At 41.6% G+C, this 19,734-nt stretch overlaps 1 protein-coding gene across 1 annotated transcript in view; it reads left to right on the top strand.

Moving 5' to 3' along the window:
- The first annotated feature begins 1,293 nt into the window (after nt 1–1,293).
- The window catches only part of Gcn2 (eukaryotic translation initiation factor 2 alpha kinase Gcn2), a 55,602-nt gene continuing 37,161 nt past the window's right edge, over nt 1,294–19,734 (top strand). The window contains exons 1-5 of the mRNA XM_080277055.1: nt 1,294–1,368; nt 5,487–5,656; nt 7,459–7,600; nt 10,702–10,871; nt 16,397–16,525. Coding sequence (XP_080133181.1) covers nt 1,318–1,368; nt 5,487–5,656; nt 7,459–7,600; nt 10,702–10,871; nt 16,397–16,525 — 662 coding nt within the window. The 5' untranslated portion in view covers nt 1,294–1,317. The remainder of the gene's footprint in view (nt 1,369–5,486; nt 5,657–7,458; nt 7,601–10,701; nt 10,872–16,396; nt 16,526–19,734) is intronic.

Here is a 19,734-nt window from a genome sequence, read left to right as displayed (position 1 = left end):
TGGATGGTTTAGTGGGTAATTAAGGTGCTCCAGTCGGATTGAGCCTGGGCAGGTTTATATCCAAGGGATGGTTGGGGTTTATTGTGCACGTGATGCCACTCGGGGATGAGTGAGGCTGGTCACTCTCATCTTAAATGTTAGGACCAACTTGCATAGTCCTGGGCTCCTACACTCCTCATGGGGCAACACAGGATTGGATGATGAGTGGATGAATGATTGAAACCTTAATACACGTACCTCTCGATTTACACTAGTACAGTATTGTGTTCCAGAAGAAGTCGTGTAATTTGAATTTCATGTAATTTAAACGTAATTTTCCCATAAGAATACCTGTACTTGTTAAGTCAAGGAGTTAGCTTCTGTTGAGACCCATACTGTGCACAATGACTGATGTCTTCTGACCCCAGTCATTGCAATCAAGCACTTCAATCTTCTGCTCCAGATTTAAAGACTTCCTGCTCCTCTTCACTGCACTTCCATTAACTTCCAAGGAAGAAGGATGCTTGGAATCCATGATGATTTGGATGAAGGTTCGTTAGGCAACGAACAAATGGTGTAAAACACTGGTGAGGCCGCACAGTGATGTTGACATGAAACTGGTACAACAGTATATGTGCGTTTGGCTGTGTTTTTCACCCTCCAGTGTGTGAAGACAGTGTGAGACCTCTGGTGGCCACAAAATGAAATGCCTCATGGCTCAAGTTTCATTTTTCATAAATCATGTTATTTAAAAAAAAATTTAAGCAAAAAGATTTTTTTTTTTATGTCGTGTTATTTAAAAAATGTGTACAGTAATTTAAACTCTTGTAAATCGAGAGGTATCTGTATTATCACTACTGTACTGTACTTTGCTAAAGAATCATTAATCTTCCTCTGTTTCTGTCATCTACAGTCCTCATTCCATCTACCTTCTTAAAACCCTAACCTGTTTTAATGTTATGTCTTTTTACATGTTTTATTTAACAGGGCAGAATCTTTCCCTGTACCCCTTAGTTGAATGGTTAGGAATGAAGGATGCCAAGGCTGGAATTTTAGCTAGAACATTATGATACAAGGATGGCATAGGATTGCACATAACCTGTTTTTAAAGTTACTGAGTGCAACAGAGCTATTGTTTGATAAAAGGAATAGTGAGGGGTGTTCCCTTTAACAAAGAACAGCATGACTAAGTCCTTGTTCTAACACAGACCCTCACTTTCCAGAAGCAGCAGTTGGTGAACAGTGTTTTGTATGTACGCTCAAGATTAAATAGATGCCTTCTGATAATACTGAAAATGTAAATATCAAGCCATGAAGAGATAACCAAGATTTAACAGGATGGAGGACTCCTTTCGTGAAGTAGTGGAGGGAGAGGTGGAAATAATGAGGGTAAGTGTGAATGAGTTTTATAGATTATCTTGTATTGTAAAGATTTGGGTACAGTATTGTTCTTATTTCAGCTTCTAATCAGCCTGGTTATTTTGGGGGTGTTCTGTAATTAGACGTCACATGAACAAATATCTTTTCTTCTTCCACATATCCCTTGGAAATCATTAATAATGAAGATATAACACCTTCAAATAAAGTCAGTTGGTGGCCATAGAGAGTTATATGATTTACTCTAGCCAGTTACCAACTGATTGTCTGGCAACTCAGTTTCACCATGGCCTATTGGAGTAACAGACTGTCATACACTGTGATCTGTATTTTTCAGGAATGTGATGCTAATATCTAAGATAAGTTTAGAATGTGTTCTGGTTAGAGATGAGTTGCATGTGTATAGGTTAGGGTAACCCGTAGAGTGTCAACCTTGCAGTTGTACATGAGGCTGATGTGGCAATGCAGTGTCAACCATGTATATCTACATGTTGATCCTCCCACCATTTTGGCTGAGCCAGAACAACCGTAAACATCAGAGACTGATAGGTGGCAACTTCTGCATTCCCACCTGAGAGCATTAAGTTGGATGCAAGGCACCTTTGAGAGCTGCTTACACATATGCAAGCCCTCAACACTGCATCTGGTTTGTACATGCCAGACTCCGTACTGTGTCAGTGACCCATCTGCAGTGAGTGCCAGATGAAAACCAGCTCCATCTACCATGCTGCTGGATTCTTTCGCACTTCAACAGTATGGACAAGCAGTGGACTGCGTGTACAATATCCTTGTCCACACCAAATACACAGGTCATGCCAGCACCAAGCCTGGAAGCTGGCATGACCTGTCTACCTCTGCACAAGAAACTTCCCACCCGATCACAGTGCCATCAACAGTATTGTGCAAACTAGTTTCACACATTTCAATGCCATACACAACAGTGCAGTACCAGCAAACAGAAACACCGTTTTAACACAGGTTCTTTCCAAGCTGGAGAAAACTGAACGACAGTTTTCAGATGCTCTTAGTGCCTTCACAGTCCAATCCTATACCCATTAACCCATACCGCTACTTCGATGATTGGTTTGGGGTACAAATATGATGATGTACTTCTCCATGCATGTGGTCAGTTAACAGCCAAAGTGAGGAACAAACCAAGCCAGTACATTTACCCTCTACCAGTACCCAGACCCAACTAGCTGAACACACCAACACACAGTCTCCACAGCCATACATCAACATCCCATTCCACAGCCTCGAGAATTAATTGCTCTTCCACCACCTGGCACCACTCCACCTCCCTTGCCTTTTACTCCTCCTCCTCCAGCCATCAGTTCTCCATCTCCTTCACCTTCTCCACACATCAGTTTTCCATCTCCTCCACCTCCTCCACCACCACTGCCACCTCCATCCCGACCACCATGACCACCACCTCCACCACCATGACTGCCACCTCCTCTACCTGCTGACACTCCATCACTGCCACCTCCTCTACCTGCTGACACTCCATCACTGCCACCTCCTCTACCTGCTGACACTTCATCACTGCCACCTCATTCACTGCCACCAGCATGATAGCCTCCTCCACCCACTGTCACTCCACCATCTCCTCCCCACCTCCATCACCATCACCAATCACTGTCACTTCCCCATCTCCCACCCTTTGCCACTTCCCCACCTTCACTCCCTGTTGCTACCACCCCACCTCCCAGAGCTTCTGCCACTTCACCATCATCACCTGCTGTCACCTCCCTACTCTCCTCACTTACTGCTGCTTCCCCATATCCCTTTCCTGCTCCCACTGCCCTACAGTCCCCATCCAACAACACTTCCCTACTTCCCTCACCCAACAGTAATCCCACCACCACCTCTGCCAACCACCAGTTCCCTACTCCACCACTGATCTCACTCTCCTAATTCTTCCCCCCTCCAAAGTCTACTAGCCCATGCTTGACTTCCCTGATTTTGACATTGCTTACTGCCGACCTCTCCACTTTCACCTAGTGCTACCTTATCCTCCTTACCTCACTTGTGCTTACCGGTCTGTCCCACATTTCCAGTAGTGTTGCTACCCGGGGGAATGTGGGGGCAGCACAAATCTCTGACATTCCCCAGAAGTCCCCAAATTCAGCCTACCACATACTGATCGTGGTGTACTGGAAACTGAACAAACAAGAACCGAAAGTGCCAACATGGATGAGATTGTAAAGAAATTTTCAATTAATCACAATAACAAAGGAACTAAGGCATTCAGAGACATACAGAAGTTAATAATAAATAAATCTGATTTATTTTCTGTACAATGCAGACTGCTTACTTGTAACATTTACACATTATTTAGAAGTAGTCCCTCATTATAATGGACTAACTGGGAGATTGCCAGATCTGTTAAAGCCAATAGTCCATTATATCTGAGGGTCTCCCCGTGAGGTGGGCTTTCAAAGACATGCTTGAAAGTAAATGAGTACAAAATGTGTATTCTAGTACTAAAAATGTAATCTATACCCATTTTACACTAACTTGATCTATAATTTTGCCCTTTAGCAGCTTATTTCACATCCTTGTCGTAGCACTTCTTCAAGAGTAGTACAGTATTACTATAGTTTATTATTACAACTCAGCAGTTACAATGGGAAGAGGGCCAATTTCAGTCCAGGTTGTATTTCACCCCATTTAACGAACATTGTTCATTATAGCTGACAAATGTTTGGTGGGCTCCGTGGTATCTGTTAAATCCGATAACTGCTCTACTGGGGTCCATTATATCGAGGGTTTACTATGCATTTTATGTTAACATATTATATATAATGATAAACTGGCATGGAAGAGATGCTGGAAAGTTTCTAAAATCCACATAAATAAGCCCCAGAGAGGGTAATATTCTCTTGTTGTGCTGGAGAGGGACACCTTCATATGGTGGCACCCCAATGACCAAGTTGTGGAGCTGCCTAGTTATACAAACATTCCTCAGTCCCTTCCCTGTCCCTAAAAAGGAGGATGGTGGACTGTGGGAGAAGGGCAGCTTTGGCTTGCAGTTCACCAGGTTCACGTTCAGATGAGATTAGGTTTGTAACTTCTGTTACTATTATTACATTCTCATGGATTGTACGGTATATTATTTATGCAAATCAATTTCATGTTGCAGTTGCAAGGAGCATGCAAAGGATTGTTATGGTATACTGAGAATACATATAAATTGCTGAGGAAAAGATGCTTACGCCAACATTTTTTTTATTATTTGTTAGATCGCAGTTTTACTCATTAGTGTGGTTTAAGTGTCTTCCTTACTAGCGTTTTGTTGATTATATTGGATTTTTATTCCATTATATTGTGTGTGTCTTCCTTACTAGCGTTTTGTTGATTATATTGGATTTTTATTCCATTATATTGTGTCTTCATGATCGTGCAGCTATGTTTCTGTACATGGCCAGCCACAAGGTGAGCTGTCCATGAGCTCTTAGACATTTGAAAACTCAGTATCGAGAACTGGGCAAGATTTCATATAATGTACATTGCTTTATGAACTGTGAGATGGTTACCTTGACCAAAGTGAGCTTGGGTAACAGTTTTAGTTGTGCTGAACAAGTCAGCTTCACGATCTCTGTTTGGAGAAGAAATGAGTATCTGACTATGCAAAAACATCTATCTATCTATCTATCTATCTATCTATTGCCAGACGCCATAATCCCATAAGGGGTGGCCATTTGACTTTGAGTTATTTGTTTTACAGGGAGGGGCATTAACCCTCCACCAACCCACTTGCTGAGACGTAGGGAGCACGATGATTTGGTTATATGGTTACCACCTAGCATTATAAATGGTTCCTTGGCTTAGAGGAAACCATTTGGCTTGTCACTCAATGTAAAGCCACCTGTAAAGGAAAGAAAAGCAATAAGAAGATACAGGAAAGATGGGAGAAATAGGAAGAGAGGAGGACAGGCACAGAAAAAGAATGATAAAGGCTAAGGAAGATGATTGTTATATTTTACACAAAATTTTTTGGAGTGTAGCTAAATCATGTTTTGTAGTTTATTGGGGTATCTGCAATTCACCTAGATGTTCAAGAGATTTGTAACTTCACTATTATGACAAAATTTTAGTTTTCAAACTTACAAGTAAATTTCTTTCAGAGTGCTTATTGTGAGGAGTTTTGTGACCTGCGAGAGAAAGATGCATGGAAAGTTCCTCGTCCACCTGACGTGCAGATCACCCTGGGCCCCCATCACTCTCAGGGTGGCACACTCCACTCTCATATTAAGGTGGTTCTCAGAATCATCACCAGTGAAAATTACCCTCTTGAGTAAGTTTTGGAAGCTCTGCAGAATGGGTCAACAAGGTGCAGCTTTGTGTACTTGAGAAGCTTAAGTTAGGACTTACACTCTTCACTTTTAGAGTGCTTCCATAAACTTAATAGAAGGTGTGGCAGTAACCAGAGTACACTAATAATAAAAGAAAAAAGCCTTTGTATTGAAAGAGTTAATGAAGGTGAATTCAAATCCTTCACTATGAGACCTTGAGAAGTCTCTAGAGATCTGAATGAAATCATATGATAGTAGAATAAACTTAACTTCTGTGACATAGAGATGTCTCACTTAAACTGACTAAAGTAATTTGACATAAGATAGAGTTAAACATGAATGATGTATCTTGGGTAAAGGGTGTATTGAGATTGTTTCCGACCTTTGCAGTGTCAGGATGTCTGACCTAAATGAAATTAAGTCTTCTGGTTTTTGCAAGACAAAAAGAAAATAAGATGATTTTTTTAAGCTCTAGGGATTATAGGTGTGTCATTGTACTGTAGGAATTGTGTTAATGTTGTTTCCCAAGTCGCATGTGAAACGTGAATCTTATTGGACTGCAGGCTACACCTGCCCTTCTATGTGCCACCATCCTCCTTTGGAGGGATAGAAAGGGAGTTTAGGGATGTTTGTATAACCAGGCAGCAAAGCTACATGGTTACAGTAAATCATTGCTACCACAATAAGGTCTTTCTCTCCATCACCACTGAAGGGATTAAGTGCCTGATACAGCCCAGTTGCATATAACATACAAATTTTGTCTAACACTTTGTGCATTTTAAGTTTTTTACATACTGTAATGCAGCACTGTATAACATCATATCATATCATTTACAAAGGCTCCAGCATACATGCATGTGTCAGCCTTGGCCACCGAGTGGCAGCTGTCCATGCTGCTCGATCTCTAGCAGCCTTTCTATTCAGTCCCATATCTCTGAGGGCTTACTCTATGATCTTCTTCCAGGTCTTTTTTCATCTGCCTCTTACAACCCTCCCCCGTCCCCCCTCCCCCCCAGGCCCCGTATTCAAGGACACACTACACATTCTTTACAATCATGGCAGTAATTAATTCCGTCCCAACTTCATGCCCAGAGCCTCCCTTTTTACCCTTCAGCCCGCAACATTACCTCCCTATAACCACTCTCCAGTTACCATAATGCTACCAGACATCATTCTTAAATTTTAAAGCATCCATACCATACCTACAACATGATAAAATGTTTCTCTTCCCAAATGAGTATTGTTCCCAGAGGTGCCTGGCTGCCTCCCTCTCCTTGCCACAACACCCATGTCATACAGCCACTTGCTGGCTGGCTCACACCACCACAACAATTGATCTGTCATGTGCTTGCTGGCAAGTTACAATCGATGGTCATGTAGTTTTGTGGAATGGGGTCATGCTGTACTCATTCAGGCTAGATATGATGGGTTGTACTGTTGGACTTCAAGTTGTGTGGAATGAAATTGTGTATTATATTTCTAGGATTCTGTCACTCATGGGTTGCATTCTAGATGTTTGGTGTTGTAAATGTAGTGTGTTATGTGTGACCGGACTGAATACGAATTCAGTCCTAAACAAGAGTCATGTATCTGCTATTCAGTGTAGAAGTAGAAGGACAAACTCTGGACTGAATACAAATACAGTCTGAAACAAGAGTCATGTATCTGCTATTCAGTATAGAAGTAGAAAGACAAAGCTAGATAGTTCTTATTTGTATTATGATGTAAATGTCCTTAGTGTGTACAAAAAGTGAATGATATTCGTGAGTTAAAGTGATATATTTATTTTTTTCTCACCTTTCAGGCCAGCCATAGTGATAGTGGAGTCTGTTAATGGTCTCTCAGATAAAGAAAAGGACGTGTTAACTGATCAGCTGAATCAGAAAGCTCATGAATTTGCGGCTGATGGAACGGTTGTAATGCTAGAACTGTGTCAACACACACAGGTAATTTCATACAGTTCTACTACACTGTTATACAGTAGACCTTGGTTTTGCAATGTTCAGTATTTCATGAGACTCTGCCATAAGAAATTGAATCAGCATATTGTTACATAAAAACCATTCCCTTTTGGGCTAATGTGTCTAAAAAAATCCAAGAATTTTCCTAAATTCCCCCTTTTGACCCTCTCAAAAAATGTACCTCCCACCAAACACATCCATAAAAACATACCAGTAATCTTTAGGCATAAGAAATAGGGCATGAACAAAACTATAATGGTAATAAGCGTCCAATAAGTGGATTTTTAACTTGCCAATGAGTGGAATTTTAACTTATCACATACAGATACACACAGGATGTCCCACAATTGTGTGAGAAACTTCCGTAGGTTATTCTTGGGCTAAGTTTGTTAAAAAAAGCTGTACTGTTTGAACTTGGGCCCAGTTCTTGTCTGTTGTAAAGTTACAAGTGCAGTATTGATGACTTTGTGGGTGAATTATTAGGGAATTTGTTTTTACACATAAGGGCATCATAAATTGTAGCCCAGTTGTGGTTATGAAATGGACCCATTTTGGTATAGTATTTATTGTTCAGAATTGGACTAAGATTAACTTACAGAAATTTCTTGTACATTTCTTGGAACACCCTGTTTTTTGAACATAGAATTCAGTTTAGAATTATAACATTTATTCCTCAGAAGTAGATTGAGATTAACCTTCTGAAATATCTCACAAATTTCTTGGGACACTGTATTCTGTATATAGAATTCATTATAGAATTTTTTATCATTTAGGTTTTATTGAAATTTAAGGGTTGTTTGAAATAATACAGCAGTTTTTAAGCATAAAGGTATAGGTAAGTCAGTGCAATTCCATGGCTTCATGTAAGCTTCCCAGTTTTTTGTTTATTTTTGTTACCATTTGGATATTCATTCCAGTCCTGTATTGCCTGTGAAATTAGGAGTGCAGGGGCCTAGAACTGTGGTATAGACATTAAAGACAAGGCACAAGGCATAAGTTACAGAGATGAGCACTTCAGCTAAGCACCTCATGGTGTCTTTCACCCCTGTGATCAGTCATGGACCCCCGAGTGGTCTTATGTAAGCAGTAAACGCTAGCCACACATATGGGCTAGATTTGTTTGGAGCAACGTAAACCACTAGACCACTAGATGTCCATTGATTGGTATTATGGGTACTATCCAGACTTAGTATATACAGTAATCCCTCTAATATCCGGACGCCCAATAACCGAACATCCCCACTAACCGAACCTTATCGTCCTGGGATCAAACATTCCCAAAATGGTCCGAAAATCCAAAAAAATTGGAAAAAAAAATCGATTTTTTGCCGTCCGTAATTTGAACTTGCCGCGCGCGCCGCGTGAGAGCATTGTTTTGGTTCGTCATTCCTCCGACGTCCGATAGAGCGCCGCTGCATCCTCCCCACTTCCCGCCTGTCTCTCACCGCGACAAGACCTACGCTCTTCGCCATGGCTTGGGAAAAGTTAATGTGCAACACTTAAATTTAATGGAACATTATTTGGACTAAAGTGAACACTGTGAAAAGAACGGACTTCTGTGTGTTAGTGACTAAGTTCAGTGCAAGACTTCAGGAAGAGTGTAGTGCAAGTGCTTCAGGAAATCGTTCTTACTGTCAGAGTCCGAGAGGAGGCGGTTATTCATCGAGGTGGCCAGGGACTTGCTGTAAGTAGCCAAAATGTTTCATGTTGTACTATTTTCCATACTATATTTACCAGAATGTTTCATATTGTATTTTTTCCCATACTATACTTACCAGAAAGTGTCATACTGTACTTCTTTCCATACTAAACTTACCTCATGCATGTGCAGTAGGAATGTGTTTTTCAGAGTTCGGTTAGGTTCGGTTAGGTTAGGTTCGGTTAGAGTCCATAAGTACCAGAATGTTTATTAATGTATGAACATACTTCTAAACCCACATTTTATGTGTCTATTGCATTTATTTCAGTCATTTATGTGCCTTATTGGTGTGATTTGGGTGTTAAATAGGTGCTATGCATGTCCGGAGGGAGTTGTATAGGTGTTTCTCTGTGTTAGGGTCCGTAAGTACAAGTCCATAAGCTGGGGCCCAATATCCGGACAAAACCAATATCCGAACCTACTGATGGCTCTATTGATCCGGATATTGGAGTGATTACTGTAGTTTCATGGGTCAGAATACCTAAAAGCTCTAATGAAAACAAAAAATTTTAAGATGCTGAAGAACTCCTGTCTGGGAGTAGGTGTTAGGAGCTAATGCATAAAACTCAGATTGGTGGTAGGTGGGGGTGCTCACCATCCACTCACTAGATGTGGTGCTGCTCTCGGGTGACTGCCCTTTCCTCTCTTCTTTTTTTCCTTCCTTCCTCTTCTGTCATTCTTTCATTCTTTCCTCCTCCTTCCATCTATGGGTAACCCTACACTGAGTGACAAGCCAAATGGTTTCCTGTACACCAGGAAACCATTTACTCTGCTGGATGGTAACCATAGAACCAAATTATGGCACCTGGTGGTTTATTGGGTAATTAAGGTGCTCCAATCGGATTGAGCCTGTGCAAGTATCCAAGGGCTGGTTGGGGCTCATTGCTTGTGTAATGCCACTGAGAGATGAGTGAGGCTGGTCAGTCTCATCTTAAATGTCTAGGACCAACTTGCCTAGCCCTGGGCTCCTGTGTTCCTCGTGGGGCAACACAAGATTAGATGATGATGAGGAGGATGACTCATAGGTAAGTGTTGCTGACCATGCAGTCAACAAACTAATGCCTAGTGATCAAGTGGGTTTGGGCATTCCAACCAGATGTGGCCTGTGAGAAATTGTGTCCTAGGAACTGTTCATGTCCAAGTGTTCGAGTTTATTGCTTATATGATGTCTTTTAGGGGTCTGTGACAGGTCACCCTCATTTTAAATGTCTGTTCTTGGTAGCATAGGCTCAGTCTCCTATACTGTTAATAAGACAGTTGAGGATGGTATGATGAATGGTTGGATTGTGTGTTGGGTCTTTGCTGTAAATATTCATTGTTTGTCTGTAAGTGTGAAATGCACTTCTAGATTATAAAGAATTAGGTAATTGGGGTCTGTTTGTTTCAGCACTACCTTAGTGAACATGCCCGACCCTACACAGAGAGTATATACGAAGAGATGGTAGCTGGTCAAGAATCTCGAAGAAGGGCTGATCAGAAGGCAGAAGAAGAAATTAGGCGGCAACAGGAAATTCAAGAAGAGCAACGGCGTACTATAATGGAGGAGGAGGTGGCCAGGTAACAACATTTTTAACATATTATACATGTACAGTTTGTTTGTTGTTTGTTGTTTGCATTCATATTGAGGGCAGTAATAACAAATAGGGAAGTGAACGTACAAGTAAAGAGTAGTTGAATAGCATTACTGTATTTTAATCACCAGTTTGGTATATGGAAGTTAAGCTTGAACTCATTTGGAAAGACACAAATCAAGAATGAAAGGAGTGGAAATTAGATATTTGAGTTATTTTCCTTATGTCTTCTTCAACCACAGAACAGTAAATGCTCTGTCACAATGCTTAATATGGAATGGGGATGCATTCCTAGCAGAGGTTAAGAATGAAACATCAGCTATGAGCTGCTCATTGTCCATTTTCACTGCAGCTTGAGTGGTTTGAAACAAGAAAAATTTATAGTCAACTCTCTTCTTGTGGATGTGCATAGGCTTTTGTTTTCAGCTGCCCTCACCTGTGCCCACACACTTCAGATTGGCTGTAGCCAGAGTTTATGTTCAGTGTTTCATTAGCCATATAGCATGCAATCCCAGATTAGTTCTTTAATTTGATGTACTACCACAAACATAGATCTCCTCACTTCATTAGTCATATTAGCGTGCAGTCACAGATTAGTTCTCTAACATGATGTGCTACCACAAACTTAAATCTCTTCACTCCTGTCTGTGAGGATGTGGACAAAACTCTTGCTCCCCCTCCACTCCCAGTTGTCATCTTACATCCTCTCCACATGCCCAAATCTTCTCAGTCTACCCCTTCTCATCACATCACTAAAACATTCAAGTCCCCATCCTTCTCAACTCTTCATTCACAATCCCAACCCCCAGGCTTGTCATTCAAGGACACATTATACATTGATATGCTCATTCTCATCTCTGTATATGTGAGCCTAGAAATATCCTCCTCCTTTACCACGCAAGTGTCATTACCATACAGCATTACATTCTTAACACATGCTGCATACAAGTACCCCATAGCACAGAGAGAGAGCCCTCTGTCAGGAGAGGCAGCTGCTTCCTAGCCCTTATCCAGCTACTCCTTATCCATGCTGCCAAGCCAGCTTCACCCTCACTTCCAGCACATATATCTCCCAAACAATAAAACTCCCACAAGGTGTTTCAGAAAAAGTGGAAGGATTTGAAATGTTTGTTTATGATTGTTTTCCAGCAACACGCATTTCATTTTCAGGTTTTGGTGATGAGATTATGCAGTATAACATAAGTGAAGTAGAAGCTTTCAGTATAAAATGTTTTCACAACAGAGCAGAATATAAAAACCACCCAGTTCTGGTATGAGATTAAATCACATGTCATGGTCCATTGATGGTATTGCTGTGACTTCAAGGTCCATCCACGAAATGCACCTTAGTGACTGATACTGCATGTACGCTGTTGTCCTTGTGTGTGCTATGGACAGTACCCTTGCCCTCAGAGTAGTTGACAATCGTCAGTATGGTATGGTCTGTAGGTGCATCTCATGTATGGACCTTGAATTCATGGCAGAGCTGACAACAGGCTGTGATGGATGAGTTGGTTTCATTCCATAATTGGATGATTTTGACTTTCTTTGCTGTTACCCACTTCACCCCATCCGTGGGCACTCTGTCAAAAGCCTTCTCAAAAAAAAAAAAAAAAAAAAAAAAAAAAAAAAAAAATACTTCTCTCTCAGCCTTCCTGTATGTTTTTCCTGAAGTTGTTGGACAATGAATCATTGTTGTTGTTGTAGTTATTATTATCCATCCATCTTCCAATCCTATGTTGCCCCGTGAAGAGCATAGGAGCCCAGGGCTAGGCAAGTAGGTCCTGACATTTAAGAGGAGATGACCAGCCTCACGCATCCCTGAGTGGCATTATGTGGGCAATAAACCACATCCACCCCATGGATATGAACCTACACAGGCTCAATCTGATTGTAGCGCCAAAAATACCCACTCAGCCACCAGACACCATAATATGGTTACCACCCTGCATAGTAAATGTTTTTTGTTATTAATAATACAGTATTATCATCCACTCAGATGATGTAATGGTGCCTACTTCTTCCTTAGCTTTTATAATTCTTTTTCTGTGCCTTCCCTCCTCTCTTCCTATTTCTCCCATCTTTCCTGTATCTTCTTATTGCTTTTCTTTCCTTTACAGGTGGCTTTACATTGAGTGACAAGCCAAATGATTTCCTGTTAGCCAAGAAACCATTTACAGTGCTGGGTGGTAACCATATAACCAACCCATACATGCTCCCTCCGTGTCAACAAGTGGGTTGGTGGAGGGTTAGTGCCCCTCCCTGTAAAACAAATAACTCAAAGTCAAATGGCCACCCTTTACGTGATTATGGCGTCTGCCAAAATATAGATAGATAATAATAATAATCCATCCATCCATCCATCCATCATCCAATCTTACATTGCCCCATGAGGAGCGTAGGAGCCTGGGGCTAGGCAGTTGGTCTCGACATTTAAGATGAGAGTGACCAGCCTCACTCATCCCTGAGTGGTATTACATGAGCAATCAACCCCAACCACCCCTTGGATATAAACCTTCACCGACTCAGTCCGACTGGAGCGCAATAATTACCCACTAAACCACCAGGTGCCAAAATTTGGCTATATGGTTACCACCCAGCATAGTAAATGGTTTCCTGGTGTACAGGAAACCATTTAGCTTGTCACTCAGTGTAGAGTCACCCACAGGCAGAAGGAAAAGGAAAGAATGAAGGAAAGAAAGACAGAAGACGGAGTGTAAAGTCACCCGTGGGCAGAAGGACAAGGAAAGAATGAAGGAAAGAAAGACAGAAGAGGATGGAAGGAGAGAAAGATGGAAGAGAGGAAAGGGCAGACACCCGAGAGCAGCACTACATCAAGCGAGTGGATGGTGAGTGCCCCCACCTACCACATTAATAATAATAATAAAAATCCATCCATCCATCCATCATCCAATCCTACATTTCCCCATGAGGAGCAAAGGAGCCCGGGGCTAGGCAGTTGGTCCCGACATATAAGATGAGAGTGACCAGCCTCACTCATCCCTGAGTGGCATTACATGAGCAAAACCCCAACCATCCCTTGGATATAAACCTTCACCGACTCAATCCGATTGGAGTGCAATAATTACCCACTAAACCACCAGGCACCAAAATTTGGTTATATGGTTACCACCCAGCGTAGTTAATGGTTTCCTGGTGCACAGGAAACCATTTGGCTCGTCACTCAGTGTAGAGTCACCCACAGGCTGAAGGAAATGGAAAGAATGAAGGAAAGAAAGACAGAAGAGGGAGTGTAAAGTCACCTGTAGGCAGAAGGACAAGGAAAGAATGAAGGAAAGAAGACAGAAGAGAATGGAAGGAAAGAAGGATGGAGAGGAAAGGGCAGACACCTAAGAGCAGCAGTGCATCGATAATAATGATAATAATAATAAAAATGTGGTAGGTGGGGACGCTCACCATCCACTCACTTGATGTAGTGCTGCTCTCGGGTGTCTGCCCTTTCCTCTCCTCCATCCTTCTTTCCATCCATCCTCTTCTGTCTTTCTTTCCTTCATTCTTTCCTCTTTCTTCTGCCTGCGAGTGACTTTACACTCCCTCTTGTGTCTTTCTTTCCTTCATTCTTTCCTCTTCCTTCTGCCTGTGGGTGACTCTACACTTAGTGACAAGCCAAATGGTTTCCTGTACACCAGGAAACCATTAACTATGCTGGGTGGTAACCATATAACCAAATTTTGGCTCCTGGTGGTTTAGTGGGTAATAAAGGTGCTCCAATCGGATTGAGCTGGTGAAGGTTTATATCCAGGGGGTGGTTGGGGTTTATTGTTCATGTAATACCACTCAGGGATGAGTGAGGCTGGTCACTGTCATCTTAAATGCCAGGACCAACTTTCCTAGCCCCGGGCTTCTACGCTCTTCATGGAGCAATGTAAGATTAGATGATGGATGGATGGATGACGATAATAATAATAATAATAATAATAATAATTATAATTATAATAATAATAATGATAATAATAATAATAATAATAATTATTATTATTATTATTTTGTGGTAGGTGGAGGCACTCACGAATTATTATTATTACTATTATTAATGTGGTAGGTGGGGGCACTCACCATCCACTCACTCAATGTAGTGCTGCTCTCGGGTGTCTGCCCTTTCCTCTCCATCCTTCTTTCCTTCTATTCTTTTCTGTCTTTCTTTCCTTCATTCTTTCCTTGTCCTTCTGCCTACGGGTGTCTTTACGCTTCCTCTTCTCTCTTTCTTTCATTCATTCTTTCCACTTCCTTCAGCCTGTTGGTGACTCTACACTGAATGACAAGCCAAATGGTTTCCTGTGCACAAGGAAACCATTTACTACGCTGGGTGGTAACCATATAACCAAATTTTGGCTCCTGGTGGTTTAGTGGATACTTATTGCACTCCAATCGGATTGAGCCAGTGAAGGTTTATATCCATGGGATGGTTGGGGTTGATTGCTCATGTAATACCACTCAGGGATGAGTGAGGCTGGTCACCCTCATCTTAAATGTCGGGACCAACTGCCTAGCCCCGGGCTCCTACGCTCCTCATGGGGCAATGTAGGATTGGATGATGGATGGATGGATTGTTATTATTATTACAGTATTATTATTATTTTGTGGTAGGTGGAGGCACTCACGATCCACTCACTCAGTGTAGTGCTGCTTTGGGTGTCTGCCCTTTCCTCTCTTCCTTTGTTCCTCGACAGTCTTTCTTTCCATCATTCTTTCCTCTTCCTTCTGCTTACAGGTTACTTTACACTCCCTCTTCTGTCTTTTTTTCCTTCATTCTTTTCTCTTGCTTCTGCCAATGGGTGACTCTACACTGAGAGACAAGCCAAACTGTTTCCTGTACACCAGCAAACCATTTACTATGCTGGTTGGTAACCATATAACCATATTATGGCACATGGTGGTTTAGTGGGTAATTAAGGTACTCCAATTGGATCAAGCCTGTGTAGGTTTATATCTAAGGGGTGGATGGGGATTATTGCTCATGTAATGCCATTCATGGATGAGTGAGACTGGTCATTCTCATCTTAAATGCAAGGACCAACTTGCCTAGCCCCGGGCTCCTACGTTTCTCGTGGCGCAACGTAGGATTGGATTATTATAATTATGATTATTTTATTATTTTTATTATTATTTTTATTATTATTATTATTATTATTATTATTATTATTATTATTATTATTATTATCATCATCATCATCATCATCATCATCATCATCATCATCATCATCATCATCATCATCATCATCATCATCATCTTTTTTGTCATCATCAGCAGCAGCATTTCCCTCACTTCTTGTTGAGATTAGATGCATTTGGTGCTGCAGTAACCCCATTTGTGGAAACCATTTTCCCCACTGAATGATATAAATGCATACTAAACTTTCCCAGACACTTGAATTACATCTGATTGTGCTGCATTATAAAGCCTTTCACTGTGCCGTTATTAGTTTTTTCTCTCGCTACAGATTTTGTATCAACTAAAATGTAATGTAAAAATGCACAAATTTCTGTTAGGGTGAAAAAAGCATTGGAAGAAGAAGAACGACAGAGGAGGGTACAAAAGTATCGTCCATCATTCCTCACTGAGTTGGGCTCTGACAGAATGTCGTCATCTGATTCCTCTGATTCCCTGTCGTACAAAAGGTAAGTTAATGACTGGAAGGAATTCTAAAAGCTATGATTTAGCATCAGAAAAATATTGGTATGAGTATTTTTATACAGTGGTATGCTCATTATGCTTTCTTACAGCAGAAGTGTGTTGTATATTTACTCCTCAGTTGAAGCAGAACAGACTGTAAATTGTTTTGTAAAGGAATTGTTCAATAGGAATGAAAAGTAAGTGTCATAGGTAAATAACTGTATATGAGATGCATCGAAGAAAATCAAGAAGCACCACATTGGCCAATTTTTTTTTTTTTTTTATGATTCTACTGCCACAACGGTGCTGTATCCTGGGAGAGACATCTATTTTAGTTGCAGAATTATCCTTATTAATAAGACTTCTGTTACTAAATGGAAGGAGCAAGAGTGCATTTTGAATTTAAAACTTGTGTATGAGACATCAGTGCCATCTGGCCACCACAGATGGATCACAGTCTGACAGTCATTATATCTTGGTTACCATGTAGCACTGTATCTTTCAGGTGGTAGGTGCTGGGTACCATCATCCACTTACTTGATTTAGTGCTGCCTACTTCTTCTTTCACCTCTATCATTGTGTTTCTGTGTCTGTCCTTCTCACTTCCTACACATGCCATTCTTTTCTCTCACTTCATATTCTTCTTCTTTCCACTTCTGGTGGCTTACACTGAGTGACAAGCCTAACGTTTCCTGCAGCCCAGGAAACCATTTACAGTGCTGGGTGGTAACCCCATAACCAGATGATTGGGTGATGTAGAGCCTGCTGTGGTGCCCCTGCTAACTGGGTGGAGAAGCAAAAATGCAGCATCCATCCAAGAACCAAACCTCCACACTTTTCCCCATGCTTTGCTGGTGTGGGACACTGTCAACAGCAAGGGACCATCAGTTCACTGCATGGGACGACCCTGCAGGGGTGGTTGATGGACCTGCTTGGCCAGACAGGCCTGGGTTAATCGACAACACTAACTACTGGTCTGTCAGTTCTGTTAACGGTTATCTGTTACCGCATTTTATTTTTATTATTGCATCATTTAATACTGGTGGTGTATCATTATGGTGAATGTAAACAGCATGTTTTTGGAATGGAAATGATTTTGAGGAGGGTTGCACCGATTTTTTAAAAATTTGTCATTGACAAAATGAACATCACACAGGTATAATACATATAAACCACATCTAAAAAGAACAGGGTATTTTTGGATGGTTTTTGCATGTGATGTATATCCAAGATTTTAAAGGCTGCAGTGCTGAATTAATACTTGAATGGCCAATTTTGCTTGACACTCTTGAGCATTCTGCATTATTTCTCTTTCTTATTTGTGGATCGTGCTCACCCTATATATTAGCGGAGTTAGAGTTAGGTACATGATGATAAACATGATACTGCTGACTGTGAAGCACATCAAGCCTATTGCTTAATATCCATAAATGAGGCAAAATTTTCAGTAAGGATAAGGGGTAAGGGAAGCAAGGAACAGAAAAGAGTGGTTTGGAGAGACAGGACTTTGTGGCATTGGCTGGGAAAGTAGGAATTTGTGTGTTGTGGTACTGAAAGAAATGTGTGGGATAGGCTGGGGAATATATGTGTGTATGGTAGGTCAGAGAGGAGTGTGTGTGTGTGTGTGTGTGTGTGTGTGTGTGTGTGTGTGTGTGTGTGTTGTAGTAGGCTAGAGAGAAGGAGCATTTGGAATCGTTTGGGGAAACAGGAGTGTGTGTCGTAGGCAAGAGGAAAAGGAACGTGTGGGATAGGGTGGGGAACAGGAGTGTGTGGGATAGGGTGGGGAACAGGAGTGTGTGGAATAGGCTGGGGAATAGGAGTGTGTGGGAAAAGCTGGTGAACAGGAGTGTATATGGTAAGTTAGGGATATAGTTAGTGGTGGAATAAAGTTTGGGAACTACAGTCATGATAATGGCCTCTGTAGGTCAAGTGGTATTGTCAGTGAGAAGGTAAAACTTTGTATTTTCTCAGAGAACAGGAAAGTATGCATCTGTTTATGGAGGTAAAAATACCTAATATCTGTAAAACCATGAAGAGGCTGTGTGGTAACCTGAGTGGAATGGAAGGATAAAAGACTTATAAGTACTGTGCAGGAGAGCCAAGTTGAAAGGAAAGGAGGAATTAAATTTTACCAAGATCATATTGTATGGAGAGTCTTATTATGATTTGATGGAATGTGGCATTAGAATATAGATTGAAGTTTCATACAGTATAGAGAATAGTTGAACAACTAGTCTAACTTTTGCCCAGTGCCAGGTTCCAGATCATCTTTCCATCTCATTCATCATTAATTTCTCTACTGTACTGTTTGTTTGTATGTATTCGACTTTCCATGCCCAACATATACAGTGGGTTAGAGCGCTCCGCTCTGACCGTACGGTCGGAGGATCGAATCCACCCAAGGGTCATTGGTAGACATCAGGAAGGGCATCCGGTCATAAAATGCTACACGCTCCAAACCAAAGTCCTCTACCCAGGGGCAACGCCTTAGCCCTTGTCCAAAAAAAAAGGGGTACCTGGCGTAAAACTCACTTTTCTCACTTTTTTATCCATCCATCCATCATCCAATCCTACATTGCCCATGAGGAGCGTAGGAGCCCGGGGCTAGGCAGTTGGTCCCGACATTTAAGATGAGAGTGACCAGCCTCACTCATCCCCGAGTGGCATTACATGAGCAATCAACCCCAACCACCCCTTGGATATAAACCTTCACCGGCTCAATCCGATTCGAGTGCAATAATTACCCACTAAACCACCAGGTGCCAAAATTTGGCTGTATGATTACCACCCAGCATAGTAAATGGTTTCCTGGTGCACAGGAAACCATTTGGCTTGTCACTCAGTGTAGAGTCACCCACAGGTGGAAGGAAAAGGAAAGAATGAAGGAAAGAAAGACAGAAGAGGGGGTGTAAAGTCACCTGTAGGCAGAAGGACAAGGAAAGAATGAAGGAAAGAAAGGCAGAAGAGAATGGAAGGAAAGAAGGATGGAGAGGAAAGGGCAGAAACCCGAGAGCAGCACTACACTGAGTGAGTGGACGGTGAGCACCCCCACCTACCACACTATATATATATATATACCGTATATATATCCCTCCATCCATCCATCATCCAATCCTACATTGCCCCATGAGGAGCGTAGGAGCCCGGGGCTAGGCAGTTGGTCTCGACATTTAAGATGAGAGTGACCAGCCTCACTGATCCCTGAGTGGCATTA

The sequence above is a fragment of the Coenobita brevimanus genome, chromosome 68 (assembly GCF_032717465.1).
Source record: "Coenobita brevimanus isolate Jiangsu-jjx chromosome 68, ASM3271746v2, whole genome shotgun sequence".
NCBI classification, from domain to species: Eukaryota; Metazoa; Arthropoda; class Malacostraca; order Decapoda; family Coenobitidae; genus Coenobita; species Coenobita brevimanus.
Note: the sequence above shows the minus strand (reverse complement) of the source record. Positions and strands in the feature narration are given on the sequence as shown.